At 35.8% G+C, this 21,744-nt stretch overlaps 1 protein-coding gene across 2 annotated transcripts in view; it reads left to right on the plus strand.

Annotated features, from left to right (window-relative positions):
• Positions 1–21,744, plus strand: part of SBF2 (SET binding factor 2) — a 279,067-nt gene that overhangs the window by 122,905 nt on the left and 134,418 nt on the right. For both annotated transcript variants that reach the window (XM_050896977.1, XM_050896976.1), the window contains exons 4-6: positions 7,037–7,150; positions 8,802–8,912; positions 11,297–11,402. In XM_050896977.1, coding sequence (XP_050752934.1) covers positions 7,037–7,150; positions 8,802–8,912; positions 11,297–11,402 — 331 coding nt within the window. The remainder of the gene's footprint in view (positions 1–7,036; positions 7,151–8,801; positions 8,913–11,296; positions 11,403–21,744) is intronic.

Here is a 21,744-nt window from a genome sequence, read left to right on the forward strand (position 1 = left end):
TGCATTTTTATTACTACCATTCTGTAGCAGAAGAGTTTCATAAGTTAAATAACCATTGCATGAAGAGCTACCACCATTTGTTTGTTTTGAGCATATTTCAGTTAGCATGTTGATTATGGTGGTGGTTGTTTTTGTTGTTCTTCCTTAAGACTAACTGTGAATGATCAGTTTACTTTGGGTTTGGTGTTTTGGGTTTTGTTCTGATTTTCAGGTGCCCAGTCTCTATGTGAGATTATTGGTGTCAGCAGTAAAAAGTATATAAAGAGTAAAACTAAGCAATAAGAATAGGACCTGATGCAAAGGACTTTCTAACAGTTTTGCTATCAGTTTGATTGGTTGAGGTTTTGTCATGTTTCATGCAGCGTTACTACTTCTGTTTTGGCAAGCCGGCGCACAAAATAGCTCCAATGAAATGTCTTTCTTACACTCTTTTTATGCTAAGCATGGAAACTATACACTTAATCTATTCTTGGCCTTACAAGATGTCATCTGAAACTCATAATTTTCAACTCTGAATATATATTTGTGATCTAAAGCAAACAAAATGCATTGGGCAGAAAATGTCACAGGACTACTTCATATTCACCTTTGTACCTGCTTAAGTTTTGCTGAGTAGTGCATATAGTGCATACTGAAGAAGCAGGAGACTGCGATGAAGTTTTGAAATGGTATCAATCATATGTTGTTAAGCTAAGCCTTTGCGCTCTGTATTGTATGCTTTCATAGATTTGCAGTGTTCATTACAGTCCCTTTAACATCTCCCTAAATAGACTGGCATGGGTACTGAACTGGGAGAGCTATGTGACTGCTCATTGCTTGCTCCATTAGAATGTGTTAATCATTTTTCCACAGTACCCTGTGTGTAGCATATGAAAAAATATTTAATGTACATTTAAGTTTTAAGAAAGTTTTTGCTCTTGATCGACACCAATTTATTTGAGGAAAATATGCCATATTTTATTATTAAAATTATTCTTTGTTTAATACTTGAAATTTTCTTCTAATACCAAGCTTTCAAACTCTTATCTCATTACAATATACTTGATAAAAATGCTGCAAACTGTGTCCAGTTGTTCTTACACTTTTTTATAAATGTAGAGGGGTTTTTAAAGCAAAAGGACACCAATTTAAAGCAAAGCAATACCTTATTTAATAATATGTGTATAAAACCCACAAGTATTCGATTTTAACTGCATCTATGAAAAATGTATTAAACCTTTTTCTAGACTGTGGAGATGGGACATCATCCCTGATCTGTTGGTATGTAACTCCAGTTGTCAGTTACCTTTCTTATGAAAAAATGCTTGAATAATTAGTCTGAATTTGTCTAGCTTGGGCTTAATGCCATATACATCCCTTGGCTAAACTGAAGGAACAAATTATTCTCAGAAAACAAGCAAACAAATAAATAGCAGAGTGATGATGAACAGTGCTGATCACAGTTAATTTTTCTAAACTATTGGTTATCAGTCAGGGGATTAATGCTGATTTTTTTTTTTTTTAATTTGGTCATGTGAACTTTTATTATTTTGTGAGATTTTTTTCCAAATGCTTGCACAAATGCATTTATTAATTCAGCTACTTTCACTGACCAAGTTCATAAACTATAAAGTGATACTGTTATTTCAATTAGTTGGTTATTGTACATGCCAGTTTACCCCATCACCTTAGGTCACAAATGTGTTACATGGATACTTCTCATGATACAAGAAGAAAGGCAAACAGTTGAAATATGTGCACTCATGCTCTCTCTAGTTCTGTATTCTCATTTATGTAAGAACCTATGAAACTCATTACTATGTTATGTCAGGAGCTGTATATATATATTTTTAGTGTAGATGTGGATGTGTGCATTTGTTAAAATGCATGAAAAAAATTGAGGTTTAGAATATATTGGTCTGCTTTAAATGTACAGAACACACAATTTTTTTGGCCAGTCTCTTAAGAGGCCACTTTACAGCTATAGCAAACAAATTAAGCAAAATGAAATCACATCATATGTCCTTCAAAAGAAGTTTCACCATTTTCTGAGTTTGTTTATTATATATTATTTATGCAGGGAAGGGGGGGGGGGCACAAGTAAACAAATCAAACACCCTGCTGTAAAACCAGATAAGATTTTTCTGTTTAAACTTATGATACATCCTCAACCATGTTCTACTTACACAGTAAATAAATGCTTGTTTAATTGTATTTAAAAATTTTAAGAATGTAATTCTGTATCTAGTTTTAAAATTGGTTATCTTGATTTTTACTATACTTTTTTTGATCTCATGGGACCTAAGTGTTAACATTCATTACTGTGATGTATCTATGTTTTTGTGACAGTTTGGAATATGATGATTTAAAGTTTGTTTAAGAAATATCTAAATTTAAACATTTGGCAATGCTGTTTCTCCAAGAGATGCAGTGGGAGCTAGAAGAAAAAAGGCAGTCTTTAAAAAAACAGAAAGACTCCTATATACCTTCCATGTTTCAGATGCCCAGACTGTCGACAATCATATATGTGTGAACAAGGAACTCTCGCAATGAAGAGTTCTGCAAAGACAGTTTTTGTTAGCTGGGTGATTTTGTGGATAAGAAGTTCTGTAATGAACATATTAATAATTGTAGTATTATCTGGTAGATTTTGTGGAAAAACTGCTGTATGGACTTGAGTCAGTTTACAGAACTCTGCACTATATTCTCCTTATAACTTCAGAAACCAAGTCAAGATGCAGAAGAAAAGAGGTTTCTGGCAGGGAGCAGAACCCTGATGGGCTTCAGTCAAACACAAATATAATTACAGGGCACCAAATATTTTAAGCGTGGTGAAATCATGTATGATCACGGGTCATCATACAGTTCCTTTCATTAATACACTTAGATCAGTCTCTGTTACCTATTCCTTAGCTTACTGAAGAGTCTTTTTCAGAACTTTATTAATCTGATGTTAAAAAAAAATTATTTATTCCCAATCTAAAGGCACAGATATTTCTGAATTAGATTTTAAATGTGTATCACCTTTTAAACTAAATGAATCTTTAAGGATCTGGAACACTGGTTTGCTCTCTAGTGGTACATTTTTCTAATCTCAGCTGTTTTCAAAGTCTGCCTGTATGTAGAAATAAAAAGAGGGAAATAAAAAAAAAAAGGAATCTCTTTCAATATTTAATTGAAATTAAGAAAATTCTTAATCTGTTCTACTGTAGTATGAAGGCTAGCCAACAATCTAGATGAGAGATATCAGGGAAGCCCCATAGCAGTATACCAAATAGCATTATCATCTTCTTCCAACCAATATAAGTGCAAAAGGAAAACTGTAATAATCAACTAGATTTAAAAAAATAAAATGAAATAGCAGTATTATCTTACTTCTTATTTAACAGATTTAAATTTGTCTTTCAGTTTATGTATCGTTAGCAAGGTTTTCCTTAAAATCCAATTATTCTTAATTTAGTTGTAAACTGAATGCTATATTTATAAAATAAAAAGGCATTGGGGAAAAAAAACCACAACCAACTCTTTTATTTTGTTAGTTTTGATTAGAGCATATTTTTTCCTTAGATGAGAAAGGGGATAAAGAAAGATGAAATGTGCATGTGTCTGAACAAAAGTGTAAATAGAAAGAATTAAGTTTGTGGTTTTACTGCTTTGTATTTAGTACTGCTACAGAATGCTTATGCTGTTAATACTTTGCTTGAAAAGTAGGTTAAAAGTCATGTGTTTGAAATGATTATCTACTTAGTCTACTGACTCCTAATAGTGTGCCTGTGTGCCTGTCAGAACGTTTAGCCGTGAAAGAAATACGGCTAGTCACATTACATTTTTCCGTAAATCTTTTGTGAAGTAAGAGAGAGTGTTTTTATAGTGTAAATGATTTATCAATTCAATATTGTGCTGCTGTTGTGCCCTTAAAGTTTTAAATTAAATCTAATTATGAATTAATTCAAGACTTCATCTGAAGTTGAGTGGATTTTATGAAAATGGCCTTTTATAGAAACCTCCTCCCTGTCTATGCACCCTGAGTTTTTGTTATCTTAGTACTGTGTGAATATAGAGAAGCTTCCGTATTCCTTTGCCTTTAGAAATGTGGAACATGTTTTAATTTCATTTTTCCTAATGTTGTCAGGGTCCACAATTTGTCAGATAGCCAGAATCTGTTGCCTTTATGCCTAGAATTCATAATTGCTCTTTAGAACAGTTGATACAATAAACTTTTGTTGATTATATGTTTAGTGGTGTATAACCACTAAACTATAAGTTAAAAATTCTTCTTGCATTTTTGGGGGCAGGGGGAGGAACTGTAATTAATGGAAAAGCTCTCCCTGTCAACATTATAATGGATGGAAATAAATGAACATGTGTGGGACATGTGACTGTTGAGTTATTGTGTTTCTCTGTTAATTTAAATAATGTGAATCACAATTTTAACCTAGAAATGAGATGCAGACTAGACTAAGTGTGTACATCGCGTATGTATTGGTTGCCGTTTAGGTAAGAATTAATGTACGAAGCCAATTATATGCCCATATGTGTATATGTATTGCTGTGCCAATTGTTTTTGCTTTGGTATGAAAATATTATACATATCTTTTAATTAAAATAACTTGGTTAATACAAACATAAGTACTCCCTTTTTAAACCACTTTTACTTGAATGTTGAATTGTTTTTTTAGATAGGAGGCTGTCTCCAGGTCAGGAAGTTCCTGAGCTGCACGTTGCTGGAGACGGGGAGAATGCACAGGAGGAATGGCAACACTAAGCTTGCCCTCTGTTCAGGGGGGCCCTTGGTACCAAGATAGGGTACTAAGCTATGGATAAACCTTTTTTTCTGACTCAGTATAGCCATGCTTATATGTTCTTTTTTTTTTTTTTTTTTTTTTTTGGATACCTTGCATAGACAAGGGATGGTATAGCATACGTGAATACCACCTAACTTTTATGTCCTGAAGAATCACAGTGGCAGTTTTACAGGAACCCCAGAATCTTGTTTAGTTTGTGTATAAAAAAGCACCAAAATATTTTATAGCATTTGTGTCTCCTCTGGTATACATACAAAAAATTACATGCCCTTTTTTGTCTGTATAATAATGAAAATAGAGCACCAAAGTACATGTGCACACACACATACCGATGTATCATATTCTTTAGAGGGATGTGTGTGAGAAGTGCTTTAGCATAGGTTGACACAGAACTTGAGTGCAGTTGAGCAGCTTCCAAGAGACGCACGCCCATGTTCAGGACACAAGCCTGAAAAGCCAGCTCTGACTTTATACGTGGAAGGGCAATGGGCAAAGGCTCTAATGTAGATACCTTCCACCTGCGGGTCAGGTTAGGAAGTAGCTCTTTATTACCCTACAGTTGTCAGTGCAGCTTCTAGCTGATACTCAGCTACTGGACCTTTTCAAGTGACCTTTTCAATTTGGTGCTGGAACTGAGGAGAGCATTTATATAATAAAACGCAGGTCTTGGTGTGGAGGCAAAAACAAGTAAGTGGTTCACAGATGATGATGATTGCTGCCTGATAGCTAATGTCTTCAGCTGCCACCATTTGGCTCTGACCAAGGCACACAGGACTGTGCAGACAGGACTGGACAGGATAGGACTGTTATTATGTATTTTGTTTCAGTAGAAAGTTATTTAGGTTAGTTAAAACAACAGGTGCTTTTGAAGGAACCTGTTTGGTTTCCAACTAGAAGAACAACTATGCTGTAGGCCGGTGGTCTCCAAACTTTTTTGATCGTGCACCCCATCAATAAAACTCCCACATGAAGCGTATTGTAACTAAACATTTTTCATAATTAAAAGCATTTATTAAGTCAGCTTTTTAAGTACTTCTACCATCATTGTTTTAACTGCTTTTGTTTGGATACATGCATTTGCTTAAAGAAACCATACATTCTGAATTGAAGTGGTGAAATAAAGCTCGTGAACTCACAGCATTCCTGGCATTTAAGAACATTTCTATCGGGTTTCTTCCATTTAATAGAAAAGCAATGTTGGATTTTTTTTTTTTTTAAATAAACTGAAATGATGACTAGTAACGTGACAGAAATAGAAGGCAGATATTTCATGCTGTCATATGGAAATGGAAGTAATTTTTCTCGTATTCCTAATTAAGATAATATAGTGATTTTTGCTTGGAAGAATGCTTGGTCAGAGGAACAAATAAAATACTTAGAAATTTGGTGGGTGATGTGGGGGTGGAGAGAATTACATGCAAAAATTGGAAAGCACAGACTTTCTGTCATTTGAAAACTTAGTTAATGAATTTGTCAAAGAATGTGTGGAATTTTAGAAATGAAAGTATTTAGTGACATCTTTAGTTTTGGCCATGAATAATAATAAAATATTTGTGATTGAATAGTAAGCTCTGGCAAGGAGGTTATAGCAACTTGCACAATATCGTGAACAACTGCAAGTTTATCTACATTGTACTTTTCTCTTGTTTTTAACCAGAACTTAGTGGTTCATAAGTTTGAGGGATTTTTTGAGAAAACTGAACTAGTTTTCTTGTGAAGAAATTCTTTTAGATTCCAAATTCACTGGGTCAGGCTGGAGATGATACAGATAATTTTAGCTGTAACGTTAGTGGAAATTCTGTAAGAAATTGAATTATATCAATATGAGTAGGACAACCATTCTTTTGTGAAATATATTATTTCTGTATTTGGAGTATGGTTGATTGTAAATCAGCTAACACTTCGATGTGAAACGATCCCATTCTATAATCTACTATCTAAAATGTGAAACAGGGAGCATTTAATGTGAAACATTGTCCTGTTAAACTGCTGTCTCAGAGAACTTTATTTTAGGTACATTGGTGCATGACTTCCCAGGTGAGTTTTAACAAGTTGGACTACATCTAGAAGCTTTTAGGGAGTTCAGGCAACCATTGGAATGTGCTCCTGTTAGTTGACTTCATTACCAGTTTCAAATAATGCATTCATTTTCTTTTCTAAAGCTCTGAGAAATGTTAACTTTTTGTAAGAATGCTAGCATTTTAGTTTGAGGTTTCTTTCTGCTTATTAATTGAAATGTTTCTGTTTTCAAGGGAACAAAAGAAATTGAAGGTGAAGAAGAGTCTGGTTTAATTCCGCCTGCAGAAGTATTTGCTCCTAAAAGTCTGGTGTTGGTGTCCAGACTAGATTATCCAGAAATTTTCAGGGTAAAGAACTTGCAATTGCCATTTATAATATATGTCAGCGGACAAATCTGTTTTTAATGAGTAGCAGTGACAGTACTTTTGATTTAAAACATCTCAGGATTGATTTGGGAATTTAAAAGCAAAAGTAGGCTTAGATTGAACTAGATAAAATTCAATGTCTATGACAGTAAATAGCCCCTATATGTTAAAGGAGTGCTATTTTACCCTCCAAGCAGTTTTTAATCTACATAGAAGATGAAATAGAGATTTTTCTGGGCTCAATTTACTGTATAATGAAGGGAATTATTAGGACAAAAGCAGACTTCTCAGGTAAAAACAAGACATTAACAATATTTGATTAAATGTATAATGGTAAATTAGTAGCGAAATCCTAGTTTTCCTCCATATGTAATGCAAAATGTCAGAGCCTCTTCCAGATCAAATTAAGATGCATGACAGAGATTTAGGATCTTGGATTACTTTCAGCTGATGAAATATGACTGATCTGAGATAAATGAAAAGCTTGAATTTTTATTAAGCTAATACATATTAACAGAAACAAATATAGTTCAGTTTACAGATCAAAGGAGGAAATCATTCAGCAGTTGTCATTAGACATTAAGAATGACTGTACCAAGTGAGATTAAAAGTCCATGTAGCCCAGTATTTTGTCTCTGATAGTGGCCCGTAGCAAATGCAAAGCAAAGTATGTAAGAATAGGGCAGGCTGTAGAAATAATTCCACAAAATACTTTCCTAATTCAGTGTGAATTATAGTTAAATGACATCCTGAACCAGAGGTGTCAGTTGTGTGGGTTTTTTCCTATAATTTGTCCAGTTTCTTAATGTTCAAATTTTACAACAACCCGTGGCAAGGAGTTTCACAGCTTAACTATGTGTTATAGGAAAAGTTACTGTTGGAATTATTTCTAAGAAGAGAATTCCTAAAATATTTGCTGATTTATCAAAATTACAGCAGTTAAAAGGCACCAAAAGGATGCTGTGGAACAAAGTTATTTATTTCCTTTTTTCCAAAGGCTTCTTAGAACATAATATTGCATCATCTTACATTAAATTATTAGGAAAAATGATAAAGCTGTGTCTGTGATTTCTCAATCAAAACTGGATCCATTAAAAAAAATGGAAATGCTGAAGTGTTAATATACTGTTCATTTTAAAATATATTGAAATAATAAAGAATGTAAGTTAAATAACATATGGAATTGTTGATCCTTGACGCTGGTCTTAAAATGAGTCTCAAAAGCTCATTGATTCGTCAGTGTTCTACTCTGGAAACCAGTCAGGTTTAGGTCCATGGAATTCAAAGCAGAAATGAAGCTATGTTGATTTTAGAATTTTTATAAGTAACTTGTAGTAAAGCACTTTTTATATAATAAACAAAGCACAAATATTAAAATTTTAATTTCTTTTTAAAAAATAATATATCTACTCCTGCCAGTACATACATCCCTTCTAAATAGCCAAGCTAATTTTTTTAAATGAATGATTGCTTCTGTAGCAAATTACTTTGTCTTCAGTTGGAAAGTATTTCACTACATTAATAACTATTAAGACACACTTATTTTTTAAAAATTACATACATAGATCTTTAAGTAATTTGACATTTGCCTTCCCTGTATAGCAGTCTCATATATTTTTGTCTACCTTTATAGGCTTGCCTTGGCCTGATCTATACCGTGTATGTGGACAGCCTGAATGTGTCACTGGAGACTCTCATTGCAAATCTGTGTTCATGCCTTGTCCCTGCTTCTGGAGGGTCTCAGGTAAATGGAAAAAAAGAGTATTTTTCCAGTTAATTTAATTTATGGAGAAAACAAAAAATAAATTCTTGAAATATTTTTGAAGAAAAAAAGATCATAGTTCAGCTGAGTGCTTTCCCTGTGGCCTGTGAGTGCTTTCCCTGTGGCCTGTCTTCTAAAGACAGCAAAAATTCCATTCCAGGATAAGGTCAAAGGGTTGATTTTGTCACTGAGTTGGCTTTTTACAAGGCACAGTAACAAATCAAGCAGTTTGTATGAGTTTAGTTTTTAATAATAATGTGTGTTCAGGAATATTTCTGCTTGCTACAGATTTTTAAAGGCTTTTTTTCTTTGCCATTTTTTAACATGTCTTTCACTTTAGTTCATTTACCTGTGTCTTTTCCTTGATGCATTTCAGGATTCCACTGGTCTTTTCTTTGGTAACTCTTTTAAATTTCTATTTTCATAAAATTAAAAAAAAATGCTAAAAAAGGAAGTTGAACGTGGTTTTCTCAGAGGTAATTAAATATTCCAGGTAGCCCATGCATTCAAAAATAATAAAAAAGTTTTCCAGCTAATACACTTCTTTCTGCTTTTTACCTATGCTTTCTGTGAGCAGAAAGTCAGGTTGGTTTGTTGATTTATTTGAAAGAAATTATTCCTATACATTTGTGGGTTTCTGACAAGCCAGTTGGGTCTTATTTGCTTGGCCTTCACTTTATGCTGCGACACTACTGGGAAACTGTAGTCCTTATCATGAAACATACCTGGAAACTAAGTATGCAAATGGCAATATTTTAAAGTCAATTTCATACACGTTTTCTCACACTTCTCACCCAACCTATGGATTATCAACCTTCTTGAAATCCTACAAATCCCTAATTTTCTGTTTTTCCCATAGCCGTGGCTGCTTTGGAATTTCTATCAGTGCTATAAGTGGCAAAATGTCCTCTCAGTTTAGTCAAGATCTACCTTGTTGCTCTCCAGGCAATCATGTCTCTGTGTTTTTGCATCCCAAGCCTTTTGGTTTTGAAGGGGAGTAATTAGATTGTGTCTCCTCATCAGAAAGCCTCTTTTCTAGTGGTATTTGAACCTCATATTACAGGTTTTGGTGATCCACTTGAACTTCTGGCTCCTTTTCTATCCTCTCCCCCCCCCCGCCCCGTATGGCTTTCCCCAGTGGCCGTTTCCTCTGCTAGAAGAGGGAGGAAAAGTCATGCTCCTCTAGCTATTCTCCCTTCTGCTTTCTCTCTTCAAATAAATGTTCTTTGAGCTCGAACTTAAATTTGCTAGTGTCAAACTATCATTTTAATCATAAATTAAGTTTTTCTCTTTTCTTTCTTAAGCTTCATACTTCCAGGGCTAAATCTGAATTATATATCTTAGAATGGGAACACTCTTCTGATGTTTATCTCCAGAAGTCCTTGAGGAGCCTCCTGGGTTATTCATATGTCCACTGTTGAAATAATCAACTGCAAAATTAGTTATTGACCTGCATTCCGGTCTGCTGCTAAAGTGCTGGGGAAGAGCATCTCTGCTACAGCTCAGGGACTTGCTTGGTTTTACTGTGGAGCATTTTGGTTTCAAACATCTGCTGTACAGCAACTAGAGCTTCCTACCTTCATACATTCAACATCTTTGCTGCCGTACAGAGTGGAGTTGTACCACACTTAACTGCTTGTATAGAAATGTCCCCCACCCCATGGTAGTTGGTGGTTAGAGGTAACTGCTTGAAATCATCCACTGCATGAATGTCATGTGGATTTACTCAGAGGAAAGCAAGATTATTTTGCAGTTACAATGCTTTTTGGGATGTGATACACAAGTGCATTCCTTTCACTCCCATTTCCTGTCTCCCTCAAGGGAGGTATGTTCTTGTGCTGGAAAGGTAGCCGAAGTTTTAATTCTACTTTAATATGCAGAGCTGGAACGTAGGAGTAGCAGAAGTGTCCTCTTCAATACCCATATATCACAAGTATGTTCATACTTAAAACATGCATGCAGACAGTAGATGTCAAAGAAATTCAGTTAGAAAATAATATATATTTTTCTGATTTGAATGGGTTTTAAACTGGTGGGTTTTTTTCTGAAAGATTTTTTAATGTATTATTAAAAATGTAATATTGAATGCCTTCAAAGCCATAACTATTTAACTAATTCAATGGAAATGCAAGGAAGGCACTGCCATTCAGTGTACTACCAATGTACAAGGAAGGCTGTACATTCAAGGAGACATCAATATAATATTTCAGATCTCTATTGGTCAATTCAATTATTCTTACTGACTTTAAACTTCTATATACAAAATAAATAATTTTTGCAGGATGAATCACTTATCTGTATGACAACAGCTTCTTTATTCTATATAAATTAAATTTATACTCAATTAAAAAAAATTCTTTCTACAGAAATTGTTTTCTTTGGGAGCTGGAGACCGACAACTGATACAGACTCCTCTACATGATAGCCTTCCTGTTACAGGCACCAGTGTGGCTCTTCTCTTTCAGCAACTGGGTATGTCTAGGTCTGCTTTGAAAAAAAATTCTTTTTTTAAATTAGAGAATGAGGTATGTTCTGTTCTCATTCAGTTCAAATCATGTACCGAGAAAGCTACATGGTAAATATTAATTTCTTTTGAATGAAAGAGTGACTAATAGTGCTTTTATTCCCTAATCAGACATTCATATAACCTTTTTGTACATCCTGCCTGTGGTAAGTTATCTCCATTGTTATCTAGTATCTGTAAGTGTACTGTGAGCAGAAGCGAGCCTGGCCTCTGTTTTATTACAAAAACATTCATCTAAAAAGTTTGCCCACCCCTTGGATACCATACAAACTACAAAGAAAACCAAGGAGGTTAATAATAAAACTAGTGTAACTGAAAAGGTTAGTAGAAAAGATACCATGTACTGATATTGGTAACTATGTGGAATTCATATTATTCTGTTGTTATCTATTATTCCTTATCTTTCAAGAAGATGATCTAATGCAATCCTCATCAAATGCTTACTTGTTCATTACAATTACAACGTCATGTCACTGTTACCTGGGTATCGCAATACTAATCTCGTGTCTCTCATTAAATTTTAACACTCTGTTAGTCTTCTTTCCATTGGTTTATGAAGTGACTTTGAAGCACAAACTTGTAGCAGCCATGGGTAAGGGTGCGATTAATAAATCTTTTCTAAACCTGTGAACTTCGTGTTTAGTCTCAAGTAATCAAATGGCCTCAGAATATGTGTTGTCATCCATTCTTCTCATAAATGAACGATAAGAATGGATGCAAACTGGAAAAAGAATAGTGAAGAGGAGTAAGAGCTTATGTCACAGGAAAGAGTATCAGATCTGATGAGCACAATGCCATCTACTACTGATAAGATTTAATTGTATCCTCCCAAAAAGAATATTATTCCGAAAGGATCTTTATTATTATTATTTTGTTGATAGCAATTTAAATTAAAAAACGCGGCTAACATGGTATAGATGCTACTTATCCTCACCGCAGTCCCTGAGGTTTTACTTGGCTTATTATGTCAAGATTCATTAAGATTACTTTGATCAGATTGCAGGCAATGTTTTAAACATGGATAGGCCCAACAACTTTTCCCCTTTTCTGAAGATATAAAATGTGGTGTGAGGTACCATAAGTACGGTATGATATACCATATGTTATGGTATGTTTGTTCTGTAAGTACGGTATGTGATACCTAAGTTGAGGCAGTTTATTTTGGGCAATTGTAGTGAAGGTTGCTATAAACTCGCATTTCTGAAAATGTCAAAGAAAGCAAGGCTTTTAGCTAGTGCTTAGATAGGCTAGCTAACATGTCTTGTGACACTTGGCTTTTGTATGGCAAATTGGGATTGTAGTGCTTTGTCACAGGACCAGTCTGAGGAAGGCAATGAAAGCAAATAATCTGACAAGTCATTGTATGCATCGGATTTATAGAGGGAAACTCTGTAAAGACGGAGTGGGAATGTAAATGTGGAAGAGGAAACTGAGGACCATCTTTCCTCCTGGATTCTTAGTAAGAGCATGTTTGCAGAGAGCTTTTTTTAATTTCACGCGTGTATAAAACTGAATTATAAAACGTCCATATAACAATTTAAAATTGCTTTCACACACATAGGATTTAAGTTAATATTATTAACCATATTTTGTTAATGGGTAAATATATACAGATGGATGTCATGTAACTTCCTAAAGATTACTGTAGCAGAGTACTGAAGTTTGGAGTGTAACCAGCACAGTGTAACAACAAAATCCTAGATTGTTGTGCTAGCAATCGATCCTTTACCTTCATATTTTGAAATTGTGTAATTCCTTATTAGCTCATATATGCTTTCCAATATTTATACCCCTTATTTTGTCTACCATCTCATCTTTCTTTTCCCATTCTCCATTAGCCTTCTTGCTGTAAACAGTCTGGTTTCTATGGTTTTGCTGCTCTTCTGCCACCTTTTCTTCCTCTGAGTTCCAGTAAATGTTTGGAGGTCCAGTCTTTCTTGCTTTTTGGTGGGTTGTAAGAAGTACAAGAGTCAGTAAGCCGATGCTTACCAGGTGCCGTTTCCAGTTATGGTGCACAGAAGGATACGAAAATCAGCAGAAGGAGGGGGAGAGAAAGGGAGATACGGAAGGAAAACTTGCTCATTGCTCACAATTCTGGTTAGTGACACTTCAGCTGGCCTGAGGAAGAGAGAGACTGAAGAAAGTATGTGATTATAAAACTTGACAAATCTTCACAAAGAGAAGCTATAGGCTTATATCATGTTTCCCTGAAGAGATCATACGAGTTCGTAGAAAAAAAAGAATTGTCTCAATACCCCTTCTTTTCTGTTGTGGCATAATTTTGTCTTTTACAAGACTATCGAAACTATTAGGAAGAGCTTGTCTAATGGTCTTGTGTAGGTCTTCTTCCTGTTTCTCTCCTGTTCTTTGGTGTGATGAGGACAGTAGTCATTGCTTGGGAACAGGCCTGAAATGAGTTAAGGAATAGGCAAATAAGTTGGCAAGTAGGTTTGTTTTGGGTTTGGGTTTTTTTTTTTTTTAAGCAGCTACTTGAACCCGTTGCAAAAGAGGCTTACTTTTCCCATCTCCTATTTCTGACCACTGCTTGCTTTTGTTTTTTTCCTTCTTTTTGTTTTTTTTGCAAATGTGCCTCAGTTCCCAGCTGATGTCCCTTTCAAAGTTTTTGTGTCTAAGTATCTGGGGATATAGCACAATGGTAGAATCGCCTTGTAATCTCTAAGGACACAAATTAAAAAATGTTTGTGTTTTCATAGTGTACATCACTTTACAGAATAGCACACAGTTCCTTTCACATGTAGTTGGTGGACTGTCATCGTTGTCTTAAGGCCAAAGTTTGTTAATGCTAAATTTCTGTTCGGATTTACTAAAAAAAAGTGGTTAATACAGCTACATATGTCTGTTTGCAATGATTGTGGAATATAAAAAGAGGACTTGGAAATATGAACAGGCTGTTTTAAATAAATTCTCATTTATTCTCACTTTCCATGTAGTCTTATGAAGAGTTAAAGGCAGCGAGTCTGGAAGGATGTGGTAGAACCTATTAGCTCATCCCTTTGAAAAAGTTTATTTTTCTAAGATAAGCCTAATCCTTTCCTCTGGAGATGATAGTTGAGCCTGTCAGAAGTTTTGTGTGGTTTTTGTAACAATATTCACACTTGCTCTATTTCTCTCGTTCCATTTGAACAGGAGCTTAATGCGTATTTGTCTCTACCAGCCTGGGCAAAAGCATTCTACTTCTGTTGTCCAGTGTGGTGTTTGATAGTTACTTTAATGACAGCTGTTATCCCATCAAATGCTTGTGTTTAGGACACAAATATTGACTAGGCTGTCAAGTAATGACATATTCAGTTACTTCTCTTGTGGTACAAGTCACTTAATCCTATTTAAATTATTAATAGAAAATTGAAGACTAGCTAGAAAAATATTTGTGAACTGTATAAATCACCTTTTTAAAAATAGCGCTCTCTCTGAGGAAGATGGGCAGCAAGACAAAATTTACCACTATGAATAGATACAAAAGTAATTTCAACATTTATTTTGAGAAATATTGTGCAATAGTAATCTCATCATACTTTTTCTGCTTGGCAGGATGATACTGTGTCAGTGGATGACCCTCCCTGTATTACCAAGTTTGCAGCATATCTGGAAATAGACCTTATTTTTACTTAGGCATTAAACTACAGTTGGGAAAAACATCCCCAAAGGTTTTAAGCTTAATAATAAGGAACAGCAGTGTTTGACATTTTAAATCATGCATTCTTTTTTTATTTAAAAAAAATTAATATATGAGAATAATGTGACAAAAGCCAGGCCTGTAGCTGGATCACTACACCTAAAAATTATTTCATCCACAAGGATTAGCTGGAAAAACAGTAATCATAAAGTCACTTTTAAAAATGATCTGTGGTAGCTAGAGGACTTTCAATACTCTTCTGTTTCTCATTGTCTGTTAGTAAGATGGTAGGTGTCTATAAAAGCTTCAAAACACAGTAGCCTTCAGGCTCACAGGAGATTTTGATTATATTTCTCTTCTCTCTCACTTTATTAACAATACGTTCCTGTGTTTCTGCCTTAAGCTCTTTTCATTTCTCCAAACCCCAACCCTACTTGCCTTCTCCATTCTGCAATCAGTATGGTTAATCGTCACTGCCATATTCAGTCATTTGTATCGGAGACATACACCTCCATCTCCCCAACAAGCAGTTTTTCCAAAGAACCTAGGACACAAAATTATATTAGGGACCTGAGCAGCAAAACAAGAACCTAAGGTTTAACCAGCACTTTTAGTTTTTGCTGGGGTTAAACCACGACAGCATGTTTCAAGAACTGGTAGCATGAATCACACTGCTAAGCTGAGCAGAACAATTATGAAAATTTATTTTCCTGAAGAATTAATGTTTCCCCCTACTTTCCAAACACATAATCAAAGGCCAAAGAGTTTTCCTTCCTTTCGTTCTTGTTTAGTCTCTTATCTGGGCTGTTTTCCTATCCCCTTATTTCTTCTGTTCCATTTCATTTGTCTGTGCTCGTTTTCCTCCTCATATCTTTAATTTACCACTCAAGTATTTTCAGTAGAACTCAGACTGACTTTCAGTGTTACAAAGAAAGTAATTTTTTAAGTGGCAAAAATGAAACTTTGAAGTAAATTATACTTTGAATCTTCTGGATGAAGACACAAGATAAAGGTGCTTTTGAATTCAGGGCTGTGTAGAATAGAGATTAAATAGCTGGAACAGGATGAAGATGAATGGCAATGCTAGGTTGAGCCAGGTTGCTTGGCACGCTTCTCTTTCATTTGTCCAACCTATGACGTAACTTATATGAAAGTGTTAAACATCATTATCCTTCAGCCTTTTTATATATCTTAAAATATTTTTAACCTAGAAATTGTGCGTATACCATTAGGCAGTATATGAAGCCTCTAAAACAAGTACTTTAAAAATAATATATTTGAAGACTGCAGTGTCAGTAATTCCAGATCTCAGAAGTGATTCTTTGGTTAACTTCTAAAGGTTGTTACAGTTGCACAAAATATAAATACTAGGGCAGATGTGTGTGATGATGGCAGAGTTGATAAGCAGGGAAGTACTTCAGTACAAGCAGTTTAAAATGCTCCGCTCCAGTATTAATAGTACTGGTAACATGTATTTTTTTAATACAGATATTCAATTCCAAAATTCAACACTGTGACTTGAGGCTGAGAAGTTTGGAGTATTATCTGCCCTTTCTCCCTACTTGCAGGTTCCTACCTTTCTTTTGCACCAGAGCAGATACTTCTCTGATACCACAGAGAGCTGCTTAAAATTAATTAATTAATCAATTAACACTAAGCAAGCAAATAGAAGTGAATGATTTTCCACATGTTTCTATGGTGGGATACTGACAGTGATGATTTTTATTGGTTTAAACAGTCATGGAGCCAAAACCCATTACTGTTATACAGTGATAAATCCATTCATAACAAAATGATGGGATCATATGTTAACTGTCATACCTGTTTATAATTTTTTTGGGTGGACTATCAAAGTGTACAGAAGTAAAAGAAATGCTGTATTTTCTCATTTTCTCATTTTTCAGTCATTTGATTTGTTAGAAATTAATGAATGATGAGGTTTTCTAAAATATTTTTGTTAATGAATATACTAAAATTGTTTTGTGTGTTCAAAAATTTGTTTGGGGGAAGATCTTAATTACAACAGCATTATTTTAATTATTTTTTAATGAAGGTATGCCACTCCATCCATATTTGGAAGTAGATTTTTGTATATGCAGAGAGATTTTAAACTGACAGACTTGCACTTCACAGTTTTGGTTAACTTATTAAAACCCACATTTTTTTAAATGGTTCTGTAGTTGTGCCAATAACATTCAGCATACATTTTCCTCTCAGAAGACTTGTAGTCTCTGCTTAGGCTGATTGTTCAGCAGGCTCTGTCCTTGGTTCTTATAAGTATTTCCTTTGAAAGCTGATGTCAGGTCCCTGAGTGCATCAACAGCCCCCCAAACCCTTCCTTGGAGGGCCGAGCTGCCTGTGCTCAAGGTCAGCGTTGATGTAGCACAGCTGTGCAACCTTGGCTCAGACTGTTGAGGAAAGAGCTGTGTGAAAGATGTGAAAAGGAGGGGCCTGTTGACCTCTTCACTTGGATGCTGTACTTACGCTCAGGCCGTGCCCTTGGTCCTTGCCTGAGCCATGTTGCAGCGATGCTTGTGCAACATACCTCTCTGTCCCAGATCCTCACCCATGGACTGGACATCCTGGCTTGATCTCAGGTCTTCTTCATGACCGTGGACTTGCCTGGTGATCACTGTGACTGACCTGGCTGCCATCGCTGGACCTGATCCTGACCCTGCCGTGCTGACTTGACTTCCTGGCTTGACCTCAGACCTTCCTCGTCACTGTGGGCTTCTCTGGCTATTTTGACTTCTGGCTGAACCTAGCTGCTGTCAGCAGACCTACCCAACTCATCTTTCTCTGGGTACTGTGGGACTTCAGCACTTGGTGAGGGCACTGCCCCTTCCCACCTTGTTTCCATACTTGGCACCTCTCTTGCCTTCTGTTACAGAGCAGTGTGCCATTGCTGGTCCCTGGCAGCTGATGGTTTTTCAATTTTCACTGTTTACCTTCTAAAAGTCTTGAGAAAGTTGGTATTTTCATGTTAGTTCTTCACAATAAGTTTTGATCCCTTTGATACTAGAAATCAAGCTTTGCAAGTCCTACAAGAGATGTAGTCATGCACCAATACCTGCCTGGTGTAGTTTGATCCTGAGGAAGAGATCTTTCTTGATCTTAAAGTATGCACACTGGTTGGACTTTCAGCATTCCACAGTAAAGCTGGCTTCATCTGTTAACAATCTTTCCAACATTTTGTTGCTTCCCAACCCACTACCTCAGAAATTATGATGTGAGCTACTGGAGTGTGATTGTTTATGTATCACAAAGATAAACATCACGCAGTTCAGCAACTGTTGACCTATGGAGAATGCAGAGAAATGATCTGGTGGAGATCATCTGTAATTTTTTGTTTCAGTTCTAAGTACAAAGAATCACTGTGCTGAGTCAGACCTCAACACCACTAGACAGCAGAAAAGTTCAAGTGCAAGGTATTTTGCTTTGCTGAAGAAAAGGAAGATCTTGTAGTCTACTGACTGTCACAGTTTAGGGTGCAAATTAGTAGACACGTATATACCAAAAGAGTGCAATATTAGCAGTGCTGTCAAAGGTGAGTGATTTACAAGGCTGTTATGGTTAAACTGCATCCTATATAGGGGAGAGGCTGAAAAGTTTAGTTGAGCGTCACATGTAGCTTAAGAGCAAGAGAACCTGAATGCTTGGGAAAAGAGTGCACTCTCACGCGAGATCGTGAGACACTGCCCCAAGTGCCCTCCATCATAAGTCCTTAACTTATTTTCTTCTTTTATGATAAGGGGAGGCTTAAATAGCGAGGTGGAGATTTTCTAGAATAATTGGATCCAAACACCATTTTGCATTTCTGATAGTCAGTAGCAAGCAGGATGCAGATATTTTGTCTCTCCCAGAAGCACTACCCAATTGTGCAGTCTTACGCTTATGGATATTGGTTTCAATCTCCGATCTCAGTGATCCTGGAATTTTACTTTCTTCTTGCTGAGCTAGCATAAACTACCTTGTTGCTCCTTCCAGATAGTCTTTAGCTTTTGCTGTTGCTCGTTCTTTTAGCTTTTTAGAATGTGTAAGTCAGGTAGAGGAACTGCATTCTGGACTACACAGTGTTGTTTGAGAAAGAGCCCAATTGTATTAAAAGTATTTCACTTCCAGTACTGTGAATGGAACTACTTAAATAATTCTTCAATTTCAGAAGACAGTAGAGTTCAACATACAATAACTCAATGCTGGCTTGACTATAAGTCAAAGGATACACGTGGGCTAGTGGCATGATATAGGAATGACACTTGCTTCTAGTTTGTTTTTCCAATAAAATAGGTGTACTTGGTCTGTAGTTAAACACTGGGATAATTATTCATAAAAAAACATTAGGTAAGTGACAGATCATAATGTGTGTGTCGTGGTTTAACCCCAGCCAGCAACTAAGCACCACGCAGCCACTCCCTCACTCCTCCCCCCTCCCAGTGGGATGGGGAGGAGAATCAGGGAAAAAAGGTAAAACTCGTGGGTTGAGATAAGAATGGTTTAATAACTAAAGTAAAATGTAATACTAACAATAATGATAATGAAATATAATAATAATAATAGTAATGACATGGAGTACAACAAAAAAAGGCGGGGGGGGAAGAAAGAAATAAAACTCAAGGAAAAAGACCAGTGATGCGCAATGCAGTTGCTCACCACCCGCTGGCCGATGCCCGAGTAGTGATCCGCCCCTCCCGGCCAACTCCCCCCCCTGCTTATATACTGAGCATGACGTTCTACAGTATGGAATATCCCTTTGGCTAGTTCGGCTCAGCTGCCCTGGCTATGCTCCCTCCCAGCTTCTTGCACACCTGCTTGCTGGCAGAGCATGGGAAGCTGAAAAATCCTTAACTTAGGATAAGCGCTACTTAGCAACAACTAAAACATCAGTGTGTTATCAACATTATTCTCTCACTAAATCCAAAACACAGCACTGTACCAGCTACTAGGAAGAAAATTAACTCTATCCCAGCTGAAATCAGGACAGCATGTTTAGCTGCTAATTACTTCTGTTTATATTATTGTTAAAAACTTAAAATAAATTTTACCTTTTTTCTTTTTAAGAATAATCAAAACCAGAGATTTCCTCTGGTACCCCAGTACACAGCTAGGTTGGGTATTTATGGTGAGTGAACTTAAAGCAGTAACACTCGTCAGTCATGGTCGGTGTGAGGTTATCTGCAGTAGTTTGCACTTAGGGAAAGTAAAGCTGGTTGTCTTGAATGATCTGGCAATTGCTCCTTCACAGAGAGGTTAGGTGCCTGAATTCCTTGGCTCTTGCCATGATGGAGGAGCTTTTCTAGAACTGTAAATAATTTAGGTTGGAACAGACCTCTGAAAGTCAAAAGGTCCGATCCAATACTCTAAGTAGGCCCACTTTAGAGATAGATCAGGTTGGTCATGTAGACACGGATTGTGGAACAACTGATACATATTAATGTTTGGGAGTATGAATATTTCTTCAGGCTGTGGGCAAAAAGATGTGAGAAGCTCTTAGTTTAATGTCTGTAAACGTAATATTTTGGCGCATGGCTTAATCTTTAGCAGTCCACTTTGATACATAGCTCAGCCCATTCTTGTTCAGCTCTCTCAAAAGACCCCCGAGTCTACAGCAATTTTTCTTTTTCAGCCTGATTTGCTGAACAGGGGTATGCATGGCTACCTATTAAAGCCTCTTTGACTTTATTTTTTATTGACAGTTACTATTTTATAGATTTGCACTCTCATCTGATATACCTCAAATAGTTCCGAAGGCAGATGGATCTTATATGGAATCATATCAGGAAAACAACAGGAAGTAGAGCCAGAACATACTACTTTTGTGATTAAGATTTTTTAGGTAATATTTGACATTTTATACTTAAAAAAACCCAACCAATGACTCTTTGTACACAGCGTTGTCATTTTCGTATAACTTTCATATAAATTTTATAAGATTATATAACATTAAAAATATAATTAATTTTACCATGATTATTAGAAAATACCTATCCAATCAAAAAGAGAAAAACTGAATTATGATGTTCCTCAAATTAGCTAACTTTTGAGATAGCTAATTTTTAAACTCACAATACTTGTAGGACATGCTATGCTTTACGTTTTTATTCTGAATGAAAGTAAAGGTAGTTCTACTGCTTAAAAAGTGTAGCCTCCATTAGAAAACATAAATCCCAAAATAACATAAAATCTGAAAGGAATATTTAAATTGTTGGTCATATTATTGTTCATATTGGCTTTTAAAGGCTGCTTTTTGAACGTTAGGTTTTTCTGCTGTATTTTATCCTTTTCTTTTGCTCCGTATCATATAGACCATATGTATTACCATTTGCTGCTTTTTACATCAATATTGTTCAGAGAGAGGAGTTCGTAGGTACACATGCTTAAGCTACAGAAAATGGTGAGCATCAAGAACAAACTCATATAAAAAGGTCATGAATCAATTAAGGCTGGAAGTTAAAAGATGATTTCTAACTGTAGGAGGAGAAAAATTCTGAAATACCTTCTGTTGTGAGTAGTAATGACAAGCAGTGTCACTACAGTTAAGATGAAGCTTTATCAATTTGGGATTGTCTGATATAGTCATGATAGCAAAAGGCTGGACTCTTTCACTGTTTATAGACCCTTTAGTCCCATATTTCTAAATCCAGGATATATTAAAATAC

This window comes from Gymnogyps californianus, chromosome 5, assembly GCF_018139145.2.
Source record: "Gymnogyps californianus isolate 813 chromosome 5, ASM1813914v2, whole genome shotgun sequence".
Taxonomy (NCBI): Eukaryota; Metazoa; Chordata; class Aves; order Accipitriformes; family Cathartidae; genus Gymnogyps; species Gymnogyps californianus.